This window comes from Paroedura picta, chromosome 8 (genome assembly GCF_049243985.1).
Source record: "Paroedura picta isolate Pp20150507F chromosome 8, Ppicta_v3.0, whole genome shotgun sequence".
NCBI lineage: Eukaryota > Metazoa > Chordata > Lepidosauria > Squamata > Gekkonidae > Paroedura > Paroedura picta.
Window position 1 is genome coordinate 21,316,888 of NC_135376.1, and position 19,532 is coordinate 21,336,419.

At 44.0% G+C, this 19,532-nt stretch overlaps 1 protein-coding gene across 1 annotated transcript; it reads left to right on the plus strand.

Moving 5' to 3' along the window:
- The first annotated feature begins 3,823 nt into the window (after positions 1-3,823).
- On the plus strand, positions 3,824-19,529 carry SLC33A1 (solute carrier family 33 member 1). Its single transcript, XM_077348621.1, has 6 exons — positions 3,824-5,036; positions 8,642-8,832; positions 10,926-11,110; positions 11,938-12,055; positions 13,994-14,209; positions 15,146-19,529. Exons 1-6 carry the CDS (start codon positions 4,265-4,267, stop codon positions 15,311-15,313), a joined length of 1,650 nt encoding a protein of 549 aa, XP_077204736.1. The 5' UTR covers positions 3,824-4,264; the 3' UTR covers positions 15,314-19,529.
- Positions 19,530-19,532: the final 3 nt, after the last annotated feature.

The following is a 19,532-nucleotide window of genomic DNA, read 5'->3' on the forward strand; positions in this document are numbered from 1 at the left end:
AAAAGAAAATACTCTTCCACTCTCTATCACTTCCTGTCCTGGCAGGAGCTGCTGACTTACCCGGGATTTAACGTTCTAAAGGGGAATATTTGTCAGGGGAGCCAATCAATTATCCTGGTAGCAGTCCAGGGAGAGCATGTGGAACAGGACTAGGAATGACAAGTGAGTCAGGACACGGCTGAAGTCTAAGTTTACTTGGGATTTAGCCTGTGTGGGCAGAGAGAAAGGAAGGTACAGCTTCAGAACACGTAACAGTGGCACAAAGAGAAATTTCAGGAAGTGCAGCCTTTTCTCATCCCTATAAGACAAGCTTCACCCTGTGAACTTCTCTCTCAACTGCTGTTAGACGGATATCAGCCCTACCCGCCTTTCCATTAGAGCCTATTTAGCTGCCTCGAGCAGGCCTCTGGAGAGATGCCATGCCCGTTTTCTGAATAAAGAGTCATAAACATTGATTTCTTGTCTTCTGCGATGGGAGAGGAACAGCGTTTATACCGAAAGGCCAAAGACCAGCACAGAAATCAGGCCTACAGCTCTTGCAATGCAAGCCCTTTATTTTCTCAGCTTTATAAACTCTACTGCCAGGCAAGGATTTAGCTGGAACACTGCTGGACAGCTCAGTACTGACATCTCTTTTTGAAGGAAGAATACCTAGCACTGCCCACGCAGCAAGGCGCAGAGAAGATGATTCCAGAGAGCAGTCACCAAGGGAACGCAGTTGGGACCTTCCCCGGCTCTGCCCCCACAAACACACTCCATGGTGATTATAATCCATGGATGTAAATCTTGAGACACAGTATGCAAAACACTTATACTCGACATATTCCAAATAGCATTATAGGACTAGGTGAGGGGCTAGTGTGGCATGGTGGCTGGACTGATCCAAAGCAAGGAGACCCAGGCAAAAGGGTCCTTTCCATCATGACACCCTAATTCTTAGCCTAACCTCCCTTATGAGGGCGAGCACCAACCAAAGCTCCTAGGGGAAAGAGTGGGGTGACAATAAACCCCTCTATGTTCAGTAAAGACACAATGCAAAAAGTGTTGTTTCTGAATGTCAGATTCCTAAAAAATAGTGTTCTTTTTTCAACTGCCCCCATATACATTAATGACATTCCTATAGTCATCATTTTATATATTCCCTTTATGCCCCTTTCTGTGGTTTACATCCTTCTTCTTCCTCTTTCATCCTCAGAACCACCCTGTGAAAGTAGTTAGGCTGAGCTTCCATGGCTGAGAAGAAATTTGAACCTGGCTCTCCTGGATCTTAGTGTAACATGCTAATGGCCACCCTACCCTGGCTCTCATGACTACTAAGTAAGGTTCATTAATTTTCCTGGGATTTACATCCACAGTTAACATTCCAGAGACAGGAATTTGTCAGTTGTTTCAATATCCATGTTTCGTTGTGATTCGGTGCTACAAAACCATTCCCTGAGATGGGATTCTTGTATAAGAAAACAGTTTTATAAACAGTAGATTCAGGTGGGTAGCCATGTTGGCCTGAAACAACAAAGCAAAGCCAGAGTCCAATAGCACCTTTGTAGGTCTTAAACGTACCACTGGACTCCAACTTTGTTCTTTATAAACTATGTTTGGGAGATCAAGGCGAGAGAAGACACTGATCTGAATAGTGGTGCATTTTATAATCATAAATGAATGAGAATATGAGATCTTACCCAAAAAAGCTTTTAATCAGAAAAAAAGTCTTCTGCTATACAATATAAAGTAAGACAATAGGATCCACCACAAAGCTGCAGCTTATGTGCATGAATGGGCATATCATATGTTATACCAATCTAGGTTCCTGAGTAAGACAATTGTGGCAGTTTTCTGGCATGGTACCTGTATCTTTAAAAGCCACGTAAACAGAAAAATAAATGACATTTATTTGTCACAACTTCCACATCAGGAGACTTCCTTACATCTTGTATTTATTAAATATGGTCTATCAGGAAAACCGGTTGCCAGTCTGTTCAGTAAAGCAGATGTACATGCAAATGAGCAATGGCTTTGTGCCTGCAATATAAGAAGAGTTGGTTCTTAAATGTCGCTTTTCTCTACCCGAAGGAGTCTCAAAGCGGCTTACAGTCACCTTCCCTTTCCTCTCCCTACAACAGACACCCTGTGAGGTGGGTGAGGCTGAGAGAGCCCTGATATCACTGCTCTGTCAGAATAGTTTTATCAGTGCTGTGGCGAGCCCAAGGTCACCCAGCTGGCTGCATGCGGGGGAGCACAAAATCGAACCCGGCTCGCCAGATTAGAAGACCCCACTCCTAATCAGTACACCAAACTAGCTCTCAATTTTAAACAATATTTACTTGGAAATATGCACCACTGAAATCAAGGGAACTTATTACAAAATAATAGACTTCAGGTTGAAATTTGTCTGCACTCTAAACAACTCTAATTTTCCTGGAACCAATCCAGTGTAGTGATTAGAGTGCAAACTTTAGAGGAGACTAGAATGCAGCTATGGAGCTCACAGGGTGACCTTGGACCAGTCTTCTCTCTTCTTCCTTACAGGAAAATTGTGAAGATTAATGGATGCAATGTCAGCCACCCTGAGGTCCTTGGATAAAGAGCAGGATACAAATGTGACAGTAAACATATACTGGGAGAGGGTGAATAAAGCGAAAGCCTCAGATGGGGATAATACACTGGTGAGATACATGAAGCTGCCAGATACCGAATCAGTCTATCAAGGACAGTACTTGATGTAGTGGTTAAGAGCAGCAGCCTCTAATCTGGAGAGACAGGTTTGATTTCCCACTCCTCCGCATCCAGCCAGCTGGGAGACCTTGGGGCAGTCTCATTTCTGTCAGAGCTGTCTCAGGGTGTCCGTTCCGGGGAGGAGGGTAGGCAACTGGGACTCCTCTGGGTAATAAAAGTAGGGTACAAAAATCCCAGTTCATTTCTCTTCTACTGTCAGTCTGGCATTGGATCTCCAGGGTTGCAAGCAGAGGCTTTCCACATCACCTCCTACCTGACCCTTTTAACTGGAGGTACCACAGCTTGAACCTGCACGCCAGGCAAGTGTCTTCCACGCAGCCAGCCTCTAGTTTCAATGAAGACTGCCGAGTCCCGCTTGACACAGCGCCGCAGCTCTCCGAAGCATCCCTTTCCCCAGGGGAACTTTAGCCTGGAGATAAACTGTAGGGCAGGGGCAGTCAACCTGTGGTCCTCCAGATGTCCATGGACTACAATTCCCATGAGCCCCTGCCAGCATCTGGGAATTGTAGTCCATGGACATCTGGAGGACCACAGGTTGACTGCCCCTGTTGTAGGGGACCCCCCAGGCCTCGCCTGGAGGCTGGCATCCCTGGGAGAGCGAAGCGCGACGGCCGCAGGCTCAGGCACAGTTACTCGGCCATAAGCACCGCTGAATTAAGAGGGACCCACTTCTGGAGGAAAGCAAACCACCAACCCTGCACGCTTAGGAAAAAGATACGGACGCCGGCTGCTCAAACAGCCGGAAGAGAGCGAGCACCCGTCCGCTCGTCAGACCAGGGGGCGAGCACCGCTTCCGACCCCCCACCGGCCAGAGCTATGGGAGCGTTGCCGTGCAACTTCCACTTCCGGCTTCCACGCGCTCGTCTCGCTCGGGACAGCCGGGCGCTCTCTAGCCTCCCAGTGTCTATGGTGCGCATCCTTTGCGCCTCTTGCCCCGCGCTCCGCGGGAAACCGGAAGCGTGAGTCATTGATGCCGAAAGCCTTTTGGCTGGCCGGCCCACACTGCTCTTCGATAGGGCGCCCTCTTCGTGACGCCACCTTCCCTCTCGGCCAGTAGGAGAGGACCACGGCTGCCTGGAAGGTCGGGGAGGCTGGGCGGATCTCATGGAGCCGCTCGTGTTTCCGGAGGGCAGGTTTTCGCGGCGGACTGGACACGGTAGCGAGGGGCGGAGGGCGGAGAGCCTTTGCGGCTGGGCGGCGGGACCCGCGCGAGACCAAGGAGGTTCTGGGGCAGCGCTGAGGAAGAGGAGGCCGCTCCGTCCTTCTAATTTCTGGCGCGGGTCCATTTCCCAGCCTCGGCGCCGCCTCGTCGGCTTCGTCCTTCCCGGGCTGAGTGAGTCTCGGCTGTTCCGGCAAATGACCGGGGCCGGAGAGGAGCGTGGCGCCGGGGAAGGCTGCCTCATGGACAGCGGCCTGCCTTGAGCCGGAAGCGCCCCTGGACGGCCTCTGAGGCTTTGCCGGTGTGAAGCAGCTGCCGCGAAAAGACGGTGTGCTCTCCAAAACGACAACGGCGGCGGACTACGTGTGTGACATGTCGCCCACTATCTCCCTCAAGGACAGTAGTCGGCAGCGCCGGCCTGGAAGCTACCACCATCCTGTGGAGGTGATGAGGAGCGAAACTCCGCCCCTGGACCTCTACGAGCATGGCCACGCTGAGCCAGTTGGTGGAGATGACAGAGAACCTCTGCTTCAGGAGCCGAGTTCAAGGCCCGCCGGGTCTCCCCGAGGCTATCGAGCGGAGCTGGGCAGCATCTTGCTTCTCCTTTTCCTCTATGTGCTGCAGGGTATTCCTCTGGGCCTTGCGGGCAGCATCCCCCTCATCTTACAAAGCAAGAACGTTAGCTACACCGACCAGGCCTTTTTTAGTTTTGTTTTTTGGCCTTTCAGCCTTAAACTGCTTTGGGCCCCCATGGTGGATGCGGTGTACTTCAAGAGATTTGGTCGCCGCAAGTCTTGGCTTGTGCCCACTCAGTACGTCTTAGGCCTTTTCATGATGTACCTCTCCCGGCAGGTGGACTCTCTGCTCGGGGAGGAAGAAGGCAAAAGCCCAGATGTGGTGGCACTTACTGTGACTTTCTTCTTGTTTGAGTTCTTGGCAGCCACTCAAGATATAGCTGTGGATGGCTGGGCATTGACTATGTTGTCCAGGGAGAACGTGGGCTATGCTTCCACTTGTAACTCTGTGGGCCAGACAGCTGGTTACTTCCTGGGGAATGTCTTGTTCTTGGCCCTTGAATCTGCTTCCTTTTGTAACAAATATTTGCGTTTTGAGCCTCAACCACGTGGGATTGTTACACTTTCAGGTATCACTTTTTAATAGTGCAAACATCATGAGAACACCCTATATCTCTTTTGTAAGCTTAACTGTCAATCCAGTCAAATGCTGATCATATGTAGAATTGTAAGAAGTGATGAGAACTCATTCTGACTAAGGCAGCTTTTGATAGGGACGCACTGCAAAATGGCTATGCCCTTGAGCAGCCATCAGTGCTGTCGTGTCATCCCAGGTTTGAAGGTTCACAGTTTGTCGTATCTTCCCATATGTTTTTGCAGCACCTTTAAGACTAACAATATTTTATTCAGAGTGTGTATTTACATATGCATGCACACCCAAGCCTGTACCCAGAATTAAACTTTGTTGGTCTTAAAGGTGCCGCTGGACTTAAACTTTGTTCTTCTGTTTGCAACAACACATACTGACAGAATAAGCCAAGGGTAAGACCACAGGAATGAAAAGAGCTAAACAGAAGTCTTTGTGGGATTTAGCCTGTGTGAGCAGAGGGAAAGGAAGGAAGGGCTTGAGAACATGTTGAACAAAGGGAAATTTCAGCAAGTGCAGCTTTTCTCATACATACAGGACAAGCTGCACTCTGAGAACTTCTCAGTAACTGCTGTGGGGCAGCCACCCTACCTATCCTATCCCCTGTGCAAGCACCAGATCATGTCTGACCCTTGGGGTAACACCCTCTAGCGTTTTCATGGCAGACTCAATACGGGGTGGTTTGCCAGTGCCCCAGTCATTACCATTTACCCCCCAGCAAGCTGGGTACTCATTTTACCAACCTCGCAAGGATGGAAGGATCTTTCCATTAGAACCTATTTATCTTCCTTGAGCTTCTGGAGAGGGACTCCATTGGAATGGAATCTGCGTATCTTCCTTATTTTTATTCTAATGTTTCTAAGTGAGAAACAGGTTTTTCTTCTTCCCCATTGTGTTTCAGGCTACAGCTGAATGGAAGGTATTGAAAGCCAAGCTGGTACTTGCCTGCTTAGCCTGGTTGCGTATTAATCAGGCTAGAGCAAGGGTAGTCTGTCCATGGATTGCAATTTCCATGAGCCCCTGCCACAGTTTGACTACCCCTGGGCTAGAGTGTATCAGAAAGTTGGGAACTGACCTTGTATATCTATAGTTTTCAAATAGTCTGAAACAAATGTGAACAATGGCTTATGTCATGTGTTATATCATGTGATGGGCAGACTTCAGGAGTAGAATTTATATAGCAAGCTCTTCACTGCAGAAACTGCATGGTTTTTACTGCTGACAGCTTCCTCAGCTAAAGAAAGTTCACTCTGAAGTAGACCCCACTAAGTTAGTTGCAGTTTGTAGCCAAATAATTGGTTAGAGCCACCTGAATTCTCTAAGACAAGCTGATCTTGTAATGCAGCCTTTCTCAACTTTTTTACTGTTGAGAAATCCCTGAAACGTTCTTCAGGCTTCAAGAAACCCCAGAAGTGATGCGGTTGGAAAGCAGAGCTGCGTACATGCCCAATCAGGGACCTTCCCTTTCCTACCCATCGAGGCCCATCATTGGTCATTTTTGGAGGGGCAGGGTGGGTTGACATGACCATATATGGTCATATCACTGAAATGTTTAACAAATTAAAACAAATGTTTAACAAATTAATTAAAACAAATTAACCATAAGTTAGTTGTGACTAGATCATATTTAATTATCATTAGGATCAGAACCTTGGGATCCAGAATTCTATCTCTTGGATTGTTTTGCAGCTTTCTGTGTTTTAGTCTCTCCTTCCCAAACACAACAAATTGGCCTACTGATGACTAGCCTACCATGTCATCTTTCTTGACTTGTTTCGTTAGAAGCTGTATCTTAATCTGCTTTGTTAAAGGGATATGTGTGTATGGCTACCAATTGCAATATTTTCCTTAATACTCATTAACTCAGTTGGCTAAACCTGTATCTAATGTAATCTTTTGTAATCTCAACCTCAATATTTGCATGACCTGATTGTGGCTGCACTTTTACAGCAGCAGCATGTTAGTTTTGAGGTTTGTTTTAATCCTAAATCTGCCCAACATCAGCATATTTGCATTGACCCTTTTGCATTATTCCCACTGTGTAATCGTTGCAGGTGCTGAAGTTCCAGTAAATGCTAAAGCTATTTATCTGAGTAACAGGAAAGTAAAACTCCTGAGGACAGGCAAAACCCCTGATATCAAATACCAACAGGCATAGTGTCCTTTATTAGGGCCAAGTAAAATCATAAACTTTGAGCTGGCTTCCACACATCACCAAAGTCTTCATTGGGTTTGATATCAGCAACATAAAAAGAGCAGGGAGGAAAATACTATCCTTGGTCCATAAAACCTGCGTGCTTGGGTAAATGCAGATCTGTGCTTATAAGACTTCACTAATGTGAGACACGGCAGCAGTACCTGACTATGTTGCCTTGCATTTATCACATGAGTATTTCATACTTTTGTCTAAATTGCTCTGGATGACCCATTTTGTCCTCAAAACATCACAGTTGATATGACCCAGTCAAGGCTAGTAAATAAGGTCCAGGACTAAGCCGGGCTTTGCCGCAGGAATCCTTAGTAAGCCCACCATGCCATTCACTTCATCTGTCCTTTTTGTCTGCATTTTTCTCATGCAAGGCATTACACAATGTCACAAATGTTTGCTGCAGTGCCAAAGTTCTGTGGTTGGTCGTATTGTTTATTTTGCTCTGTATAGTAAATGGTAGGACCACTGGTAAAATAGTGGTTATCAGCCTGGAAGAACTTCTGCCAGTTATAATAACTTCAGTGAGATCTGAGTCCAATAGCACTTTAAAGACCAACAAAATTTCCAGGTATGAGGTTTTAAGAGTCAAAGCTGTCTATGCCTGAAACCATCTTCGGCCTGATCAGTCTCTCTAGTCTATCCAGTGGGGGCACACATAGTGTGCCCCCGCTGGATAGCTAACAACTGAGATCTGGGGCCTGGTGGAACTATGGAAATTCCATGGTGCTTCTAAAACAGCGCTGTTCCATCGGGCCTACGGTTGAGGCCAGGTTAGAAATGAGAAAGAACCATGGGTCTCCTTCCACCTTTCCCATCTCAGCATTACTGGTTACATTGGCCATTCCCTGCATGGAAAGACTGTCCCACCATAAGCTTAGAATAGTTATATGAAGAAAGTCCAGTGGAGCTATGAAGAAATAGATCAGTGCTGTATAATTTTCAATTTTTTAAAATGTGCTTTATCATGTTTTATGCTGTATTACCAATAGACTGTGTTTGCAGGAAGTGTGGGTCTCAAATTACAAGTATAAGGATTTAAAAGTTATTTATTATATTTGTTACCTGCCCTTTCTCTTTCATTTCATTCATTTTATTGTATTTTTACTCTGCGAGACTCCTTGAGAAGTTCTCTCGCATGGCACTGTATGCATTTTCTTTAATTTGCTTAATGAACTGTTCCAGATTACAGCCAAGCAAAGAAAGATATCTGGAAATAGGGCTCATTTTTTAAGAGGATGTTCTGTGTTTAGGTGATGGAAGATGGACCAACAGGTGATGGATGTTACTACTGGTGTATGCTCTTAAACAGTGTGATGTTGGCAGGAAGCATCTTTTATGAATTCTGAGTGGAAGTAAATGGTTTTTTTTCTCCCCTCTAGATTTCCTATTTTTCTGGGGTGCTATTTTCTTAATAACCACCACCTTGGTTGCACTCCTGAAAAAAGAAAATACGGAAGTCAGCCCGTCAAGAGAAGAAACAAAAGGCATCACGGATACATACAAGCTGCTTTTCTCCATCGTCAGAATGCCAGCTGTCTTTACCTTCTGTGTCCTGATTTTAACAGCAAAAGTGAGTGAGTGGGTTGTGGATGCCAGCTACCTTTACAGATTTCTAATTTATTAGCACTTAAACGTCTGGACCAGTTCCATACGAGTAAATACTAACAATGGAGCATTGTGATTGCTGCACACTTGGGCTTTTCAGAGTTGTGTTGTTGTATTGCGTTAGCGTAGAGCAGGGGTAGTCAAACTGCGGCCCTCCAGATGTCCATGGACTACAATTCCCAGAAGCCCCTGCCAGCATTCGCTGGCAGGGGTTTCTGGGAATTGTAGTTCATGGACATCTGGAGGGCCGCAGTTTGACTACCCCTGGCGTAGAGCGTCATATGGGTACAGTTGCCTGGTTCACAGTTGCTGTGCTGGGCATCTGACCAGTTAATACTGCATAATGACCTTTGCAATGGGAGTTTGAGCTTGATTGGCAGCAGAGCAGAGCTCCACTTGTCAAGCCCTGGGATACCTCTGGCCTTGTGTTAATGAAATCAGTGTACGTACCTTCTTTGTTACACACATTAGTATGAGCAACAGGGTAGCTTTAGTAACTGCATTGATGTATCTTCTCTGTTTTAAGGCTTCAGGTTTTGTAGGAACTCTGTAATCCAGGGGTGGCCAAACTGTGGCTCTCTAGATGTCCATAGACTACAATTGCTATCAATGCCATGCTGTCAGGGACTCATTGTTATTGTAGTTCATGGACACCTGGAGAGCCACAGTTTGGCCATCCCTGCGTCTAGTTGAGACACATCATTGTGGGCTACATTCCAGATGGTGCCTTTTGTAGATTTAACTGCTAGAATATCTTCTACACCAGGGGTAGTCAACCAGTGGTCCTCCAGATGTCCATGGACTACAATTCCCATGAGCCTCTGCCAGCATTTGCTGGACATCTGGAGAACCACAGGTTGACTACCCCTGTTCTAAACAACATTTCCCAGTAATTAAGGAAAATATACAGATGGACTCTTTCCCTGAATAAGACAGATAATCACTTTCCTATGACACATCGTGGCAACATGTCATCTTCTTCTCTGGGATTTCTATTTCTTTGTCCTTGGTAGAAAATATAAGCCCAGCTGTGTTACATTCATCCAAAGACACTGGCTGTGCCGCTTCTGTTTGTCCTCCTTCATAATGCTTTTTTTTTTTTGGGCGGGTGGGGGGGAGGTTTCCTGCTCATCTTCTATTTCTTCTAGATGTAGCCTAAAGAGAACAGTGGGAAATCTCACACCATTCTCCCAACTGTCACCCACTATGATTCTCCATATTTTTCAGAGGCTTCAGCAAGCTAACCTATTTCTTCCCCAATACTTTTCTTTTTAGTGCTACATAATGCAGGGTTCTCGCCCCCCCCCCCATGTGTCACCTGTGAGCACCATGGTGTCCACCACTACCTCCCCTGGCACCTGCTCAGTTTTTCACAAAGTAGGGAGGGCTTTTGTAAGCAAGGGTTTGTTATTGACTGACCTCATTCAAATGAATTTCCCCCCATACATTCAATAGCAGCAGCTACTGCTGGAGTATGAGGACTAGTAAGGATCCAGGCTTGTAGTTACTTTATACATTCAGGCTTTTAAAATTTCTCCTTGTCTCCCCCACCCCTGGGCTGCCTTCTGTTTCCTTTCACTCACCTTCTGCAGTTCGTTTGCTAAGTAAGGAGGGATGTATCCATGGCAGCCATTTTGAGTTTGGCTCTGTCTCCTATTTTGGCCATTTTGGGGTGATGCCCCCCACCCTGCTTAAAATTCCAAAGGGTGTCCACAGGCTCAGAGAGGTTGGGAACCCCTGGTGTTGTGATTGCTACAAGTACCAGGAGATGTACATTGAAATCTCAGATCACTGAGGTTATTTTAGGGCCGTTTCTGCCCCCCCCCCCCAAATATTCTCTCTCTTCTGGAGCATTTTCAGTCTTCATTATGCCATGTTCTTAGCCTTTTTCTATTGTGGGATGGTGGTTTATTTTTTGCATACCTGGGGAGTCCCCTTCAAGTAAATAGAAACCCCTACCATGTCTGTGGGTGCCCTGATTTTGTAGCTTTCATGATAATCACAGGGGTTAGCTGTTTACTAATGGACGTGTTACCAGTGTATGCTCTTGTATTGCAGATTGGCTTCTCAGCAGCTGATGCAGTTACAGGACTCAAGCTGGTAGAAGAAGGAGTCCCTAAAGAACACTTGGCTCTGCTCGCAGTTCCAATGGTGCCCCTGCAGATCGTATTGCCTCTGATCATCAGCAAGTACACAGCAGGCCCTCAGCCTCTGAACACATTTTACAAAGCCATGCCATTTAGGTAAACAAAAAAGACTTTTGAATTTACATTTGCTCATGCCTTGCATCATCCATCAATGTGAAACTATAATGTTACAGTCTTCAAATTGCTCTGTGATGCCATGTCAAGATTTTAATTGGTAAACATTGTGCAGTGATTATAGACTTGAAATCCCTCCATCTGCTTGTTGTGCGATTTCTCATGAAACGAGGTGGCGTTTCTTAATTAAATCGCCCAAGAACTCTGCTTAAGAGTGCTCTTATGACACGACTTCACCACTCTTCCATCAATTTTCACCATTGTTCTTCAGCTGAAATAGGCTTGTCTTTAACATTTATGCTGGGAATAATTTGGCACTTTGGGGTACTGTCTGTTTGGCCTGTGAAGCTGATTCTGTTTAGTGATTCAGGTTAAGTGGACTTACCAGGATTTCTTTCTGGACTGTCCAAATTACCTTTGTGTAGGAGGATGAGCTAACCTGTCTTGCTTTGCTTATTTCTGTGTTTTCACTAGAATCCAGTATGTCAGGTTTGCAAAGATGAAAGTCATCCTTTGAGTCACATACCATCCAGCCATAAATAGGGAACCTAAATGATCTTTGCTATGCATTCTTGTTTGAGAACAAAAACATTGCTTGGCTGGATCAAATCAAGGTCCAACAAGGCCAACATTCATGGCAACCAGGAGGATCTATTCTAGATGGTCCCATTGGCTAGTGTTAAACTCTTTCCTGATAATGCATTTTATCCCAAGCCCAGTTAGATCCTATTGCTTTAATATTGGGAACATGGTGTTTACTGACTGGAGATTTCCCCTCATCCCTCTTTTACCTCCCCCCCCCCTCACAGGTTACTACTTGGGTTGGAATTTGCCCTCTTGGTTTGGTGGACTCCCAGAGTAAAATATGAAGGAGGATTTCCTATCTATTATTATCTAATATTATTGCTGAGCTATGCTTTGCATCAGGTAATGTTGCTATAATTTTATTGTCATGTGTGTAGATTCTTCTGTGTCTGTACAATTGTGCTCATTTTACAGCAGTTTTTCTTTGTGGGGACAATATGTACTTGGTCATCGATCGAGATTGCTGAATGTGCTGTCTATTCCTCATGCCTTCTTATTGTTGCTGTTAATTTCAGGCTTCCCTAAATAATTAGAGAGGTTTTGCTGACAACAATAGAGAAAGCATGCTATCAAAAGTAATTGCATGGTATAAATTCTTGCATTTGGGTGTAATGTGGGTTGTTGAATTCTGTAAAAAGAAATTTGAGAGTGCAAATTACACAGGATTAAAGAAAATCAAATCTAATATTGTACGTTTTATGCCCAAAGCAGAGACTGAACTGTAACAAGAAGCATAGTAGCTAATAGAATGAGGTGTGATCTGGAGATCTCAAATTTAACTTTCACTAAATGACCTTAGGCAAGCCACTTTCTTTCTTTCTTTCTTTCTTTCTTTCTTTCTTTCTTTCTTTCTTTCTTTCTTTCTTTCTTTCTTTCTTTCTTTCTTACTTACTTACTTACTTACTTACTTACTTACTTACTTACTTACTTACTTACTTACTTTCTTACTTTCTTACTTTCTTACTTTCTATTACATATATATTCAATTACATATATATGGAATTATATATGGTATATATAATTCAAAAGAAATTCCATCTAAACATCCGGAAGAATTTCCTGACAGAGTGGTTTCTCAGTGGAACAGGCTTCCTCGGGAGGTGGACAATTTTAAACAGAGGCTAGATAGCCATCAGACGGAGAGGCTGATTCTGTGAAGGCAAGGGGGTGGCAGGTTGCAGTAGATGAGCGATTGGGATATGAGTGTCCTGCATAATGCAGGGGGTTGGACTAGATGACCCGTGAGGTCCCTTCCAACTCTATGATTCTATGTCTAAACAGAGACTATCATGAAACACAACATCCAAACAAATCTCATTCAAAATGTTAAGAAATTGAATAAGAAAATAAAAATTCTGTACATCACGGTTAAACATAACAGTATGAATAAGAACCAAAGAAAAATATGATAAAAACTGTAACTTGAACTCTTGCATGCCCTAAATGATGGGAAGTTAGGGTAGATTATTAATTATATTCCGCCCTATCTCCACAGACTCAGGGCAGAGTTTTGGACTTGCAAGCATTTAGAAACCATCCAGTGCCTTGTTGCAGTGGTTTGGGGCTTCTGTCTTTGTGGTCTCAGAAACAGCTGCTGAGTCCCTTTGCACTTCTGTGGCAGTGGAGAGTTTCATGCCTGGGAGGATGAAGAAGAAGAAGAAAAAGAGTTGGTTCTTATATGCTGCTTTTCCCTACCCGAAGGAGGCTCAAAGCGGCTTACAGTCGCCTTCCCTTTCCTCTCATGCCGATGGGTCATGAGTCCTCTCATGAGTCATGAGTCCTCTCATGAGTCATGCCGATTCTCTTCTCATTCCCCCTGATAGCTGGCTTAAAAGCACTCTGTAACCTCTGAGCTTGTGCCAGAGTGCCAAACCTTAATACACATTCTAGAATGTGCAGGTTCTGGAGGTGTAAGGAATTTAGCTACGTCTACTGTTTAAGCAAGAGCCTCTTGTGGCGCAGAGTGGTAAGGCAGCCGCCTGAAAGCTTTGCTCATGAGGTTGGGAGTTCGATCCCAGCAGCCGGCTCAAGGTTGACTCAGCCTTCCATCCTTCCGAGGTCGGTAAAATGAGTACCCAGCTTCCTGCTGGGGGGTAAACGGTCATGACTGGGGAAGGCACTGGCAAACCACCCCGTATTAAGTCTGCCATGAAAACGCTAGAGGGCGTCACCCCAAGGGTCAGACATGACTCGGTGCTTGCACAGGGGATACCTTTACCTTTACCTTTACTGTTTAAGCACTCTTTATTTTGCTTGTGTCCTTGGTTGTCCTTCCTCTAGATTACACTGTACAGCATGTATGTCGCTGTAATGGCTTTCAATGCCAAAGTGAGTGACCCGCTCATTGGTGGAACCTACATGACGCTTCTTAACACAGTGTCGAACCTGGGAGGAAACTGGCCTGCCACAGTAGCTCTTTGGCTTGTGGATCCACTGACAGTGAAGGAATGTGTTGGAGCTCAGGGCCATGACTGTGGGACTGCAGCCACTGCTGAAGTAAGTTTGAGGAATGCCGTGTTTTTCATTCAAATGCTAGACTGCTTAAATGGAGTGACTTGGGAGCAGCGTTTCTGCGGGACCGCCTCTCCCATTATACGCCCCAAAGAGCACCGCAGTCAATGGACCAAAATCTGCTCAGGCTCTCTGGCTCCAAAGAGGTTAGACTGGCCTCAACCATAGCCAAGGCTTTTTCAGCCCTGGCCCCCAGCCTGGTAGAATACTCTGCTAACTATCAGGGCCCTGTGGGACCTTAACTAGTTCTGTAGGGCCTGCAAAATCGAGCTATTCCACCAAGTCTACGGCTGAGGCAAGGAACACAATACCTAATAATATCTAATTGGCTGGCCTTCCCTTCCCTGAGGAAACCTCCACTGGAACACCAAGGTTACCACCTGCTTAAAAATAGTACCCTGCTCAGCACCCAATTAGCTGGTGGTTGTGCTGGGATATTGAAATGTAGCCCAGCCGAGTGGAGAGTGAGACTAAGGCATTGGTGTTTGAGGAGGGTTCTTGGCACTGGGAGGGAGAGAAGGAGAGTTGGTTCTTCTATCCCACTTTTCTCCACCAGAAGGAGTCTCAGAGAGGCTTACAATTGCCTCTCCTTTCCTCTCCCCACAACAGACACCCTGTGAGGCAGAACAGCTTTATCAGTGCTGTAGCAAGGCCAAGGTCACTCAGCTGGTCGCATGTGGGGAGCGGGGAATCAAACCGAGCTCACCAGATTAAAAATTGGCGCTCCCAACCACTATACCAAGTTGGCTCTGTGTCAGGGATGGGAACTTCGGGCCAAGCTCAGGGCAGCGGCCCACCAGAAGCTTCCCTGGTCAGTCCATGGGTTGGGGGGCTCAGTGAAGTGGCTGCATTTTTATATCAAGTGCAACTAGATTTGGTTGTGCATATTTAATACCTTTTCTGTCTCCCTCTTTCTTGCAGCTTTGCACAAAAGAAGGTGGCTCATGCGTAATTACCCTCGATGGTTATTACGTGGAGTCCATAACATGTGTTGTGTTAGGATTTGCTTGGTGGCTCTTTCTCGGACCGAAATTTAAAAAGCTGCAGGATGAGCGACCAACTTCATGGAAATGCAGGAGAACCAGCTAATGGACGTCACCTATCGGAAGCACTAGAAAAGTTTGGCTTCGCCTTGGACAAAGCTGTCTTCCCTAAAATGGGTGCATAAGAGAACAAACTTATGTATCTGGAAAAAGCAGTCCATGTACACACGCCAAATAACTTTGTGCAAATAAAATAAAGCCAGGAAAGTTATATATGGATCTGTTATAAAGTTGACTCTCCCCATGCAAATTATCTGTAAGGTGAGAAACAGTCATACTCAAACAACATTTTCAGACCATGGAGCTGTTTCGGCCCCAAATGAGCAGTTGTCTAAAGAAATCAATGTTATCTCTTAGTATAGATCTGCTGATATGATGCACTTTCACCTTACAGGGCACGATAAACATTTACATTAAATTACTGTAAGTGAGCTACAGATAAATGGTACAGCACAAATTAATCCCTGTTAATACTTTAGATCAGAGAAAACAATTGAGAATCAAGAATTCTCTTGAGTATTTTCCTGGCTTCTGTAAGCTTTAAGGTTTATAAAAAGAATATTTTTATAATGGTGAAAATGTAGCTTTTGAAACACATATGGACATTTATTTCAAGGCACTTGGAGTTGTAAACAGAAATGGTTTCTTTGTTGAGTTATGAGTTTATTGGGCATTATGATGATTTGGTAACCAGTAATGAGGCAGGGATCTCAGTAAAGGACCGAAGAAGCAGCTTCCAGAATATTTGAAGCAAGTGGAAAGTCAGCGTGTTCAATCTGCATGTGTGAGAACATGACTGTTTTTTCAAGATGGGAGCATACCTTTTGGTGGCTCATATGTGGAATCCAAAAAACACCAGACAAAGGGAGTCTTTCTGCTTCAGTGGGGGAAGCCCCACTGAAGCAGAAAGACTCCCTTTGTCTGGTGTTTTTTGGATTCCACATATGGGGGAAACCCCACTGAAGAGAAGAAACCTTCAGGTAAGACCAGTGTTTAATTTGTGTTCAAAAAGACGTCTGCAAGGCAATGATGGTTTTGAATCCCATGGTTCGCTTCAGTTAAGTGAATGTTTTTTTCTGATGAAGGGAGGGTTTCGCTCAGTAGCAAATAATTGTTTGGATCAATATATCATAAGGCAGCCATTCCATTGTTCCTAGCCGGTGTTAGTTATTAAGAGGTGATAGTTATTAAGAGGAAACGGTCTCTTTAGTGCCTTAGAGATGTACAACATGCTGTATGTCAAATGTAAAGGAGGCACTTTGGATGGTTCATTGGGATGTCAGTGGTACATTTTTCCATGAAATTAAAATACCTTCCAAAGGTATAAGAGGGTGAGTTTGAGACTCCTGCTGAAGGTGATGGGAAACACTGGAGTTCTGTAGCTGTTTCACTGGTCATTTCCAGAGGGCACTTGCTGGAATATTCTTGATTCACAGGGAACAGGGTCTCGTACCGTGCCGTTTGCTTTTACATCTCTCTTCAAAAGTACACAAAGCTTGCACTTGTTGAAAGAGGTAGTAAGGGCACACCAAAGTTGCAGCCCACGGTTAACCGGCTCGTAACCTCAAGTTGGTCAAACACAAATTTCTGGACTGAATCCAATTTAGGTTCAGGGATTCAGTCAGAGTCTTGCAGTATTAACTGCAACCTTCGATCTAGGTCTGTTGGTAGTGGAATTGTCTCATTACTCTCAGCTGCTGGAAGTAGTTGCCTTTGGGATTGCACAATGTTGGTGTGTTGCACTGGTTGAACCGTTCACTTGGTGTTGTTGGATAGCAAATTGTTCCTGTGCAGCTTGGCCTATAGACACTGGCCAACGATGCTTGTCTGTATATCGTGAAAAGCATCCTGTGTTTGCTTCCACAGATCGAGTGGGTATACGGGCTTGGTAACACGGGCTGTGATGAATTCCTTTGTCAACCTTAGTGTATTTTGAGGGTCTAGGCCAGGGGTAGTCAAACTGCGGCCCTCCAGATGTCCATGGACTACAATTCCATGGACTATAGCGAATGCTGGCAGGGGATCATGGGAATTGTAGTCCATAGACATCTGGAGGGCCGCAGTTTGACTACCCCTGGTCTAGGCTTTCCCTTTCAGTATGTTATTCCAACATAACGATGCTTTATCCTGTAACATAGTTTGGATAATAGTTTAAATAATCCTGTTTACTTGAATGGAAAATCCAGTGGGCTCTTCAAACATTTGCATTTTCAGTAGTTGTTTACAATGAACTGATTTTTGTCTGCCTTAAATTCCATCTCTTCTTGTAGGCTGGATAAGCACAAGTAAAATAATATTTTAGTTCATTACCATGTATTCATTTGCTGTTCTGTTGATTTTTGGTGTCACAGCATTGATAATACTATTCCTTAATGCAAAATGGTATCTAGGCAGCATTTGGAAGGGGCTAGTTCTAGAAAAGGGTATCTAGGTTGCGGGATCTGCACAATACACTTCTGGTTAGCCTTTTTGCGTTTTACAATTCTGTATTACTGTTCCTACCATGTGCCAAGATAAATAAAGGTTTATTCGTTTTTTTAAAAAATGGCTGATGCATTAGAGGAAATTCTTTGAGTACCTCATGAAAACTCAGAATCAATAGCAAAGCACAATCCAGAAAGTCTATAAGGCAATGAGATCTTCCAAGTTGGCTCAGCATTCCCAAGGGAACTTCAGGCCTATCTTGCTTAAATACAGTCTGCCATACCTCATATAAAAACAACCTTTTTACTAAGGGCCCTGCTATACAAAGAAAGGGGGGCATGGCTATGTATTTGGATTCTGTTCAGGTTAGTAGCTCTTTGGCATCTGACGTGAAGGTAGTAGCTCCTTTCACCTCACCTTAATTCTTTTTCAATTGATTGATCTCAACTGGTAGGTAACTTTCTAAAACACTGCTGTTGGTTATTTAATCTGGTTGCAGGCACAAGAAACTGATTTTTAAAATCCTGTTTAGATATCGGTAAGTATAATCAGCAGCATGATCTAGACGCATATCAAATGGATTATTTCCTCAAAAATTATCTTTTTCTCTGCCTTGTATAAAAAGGAGCAAACATTCTGTTATTGAAGGCTGTCTGGAGCATACTGTGCGAAGATGCAAATGAATTAGACTGATATTTCAGAGCAGTGTACAGGCAGTATACATCAGTGGGAAAATTTGCTAATTAAGAGTCTGAAGGACTTTCAGTAAGGTCTGATTTCAAGAAGGAATAATTGGAATAAATTATAACACAATGTAGTCTTAGCACTTAATTGCTTGTCAGGTTAATAAGAGATCCTAGATAGCAGTTCTGAACATTTTAGCAGTCGAGTACAATTTGCTCATGAAAAGTGAAACACGTGTTCTTGCTCCACTGGTATATTGCGTGTAGGAGAAAGGCATGCTGAGCTGTGTTAAGAGTATTATTTGATAACTACAGTTCAACCATATTACTCAGTGCTTGATTTAAACATTACCTCGACTTTTGTTGGATTTTAAAATCTTAGCTATTGTTTCTGGGGTTTTGCTTGTCCATGAAGTTGCCGATTTTTTTGAGAGTGCTGTTTGTGTTTGCCTGGATTTTAATTCCTTGGGAATTCTATTTGTATGTATGATGTTTTATCAGACATATCCTCAGTGGTATTGTATAATATATACTATTACCTTCTTTTTAAGAAGACAAAAATCTCAAAATTACTTGACATGAATTAGTCATACAATCAACTTCATGTTATAACACTTCTTAAGTAGTGCCCTACTTGGAAAAAGGCTTTATGATATTTGCTTAAATGGACCATGTGTATAGTTGGCTTTATTGAGAAATGATTCAGTTGTGGCCAGGGACTTTCTGGAATTATTACTTATTATTATACTTGGGGTGTAATATAGAAGGGGAATAGAGGTATGTATATGCTGAACTATTTTTAATACGTTTTTATCTGTTACAAATATGCTGTACATTAAAGCACTCCTATTTTAAAATACAAGCAGCTCTATTTTCTTTGAAGCGGCTGTTAATCGTATTAAAGAACAAAACAAAAATGTTGGTTCATTGACAATTAAATGGCCCGCTTCTAACAAACAACATAACCATGCTTATCTTGTTTTACCAAAAGTGTTTGCTTTTACCATCACTTTTCAATGTAAAGCTTTAAAAATCATGTAAATCCTTGTTAATTATCAGAGCACAGTATGGTTTCTTTGCTATTTATGGGAACACATTATTAGAAAGTCTCGGAAGTTCTCCGGTTTATTTCAATAAAGCAATATCCCAATTTCAGTT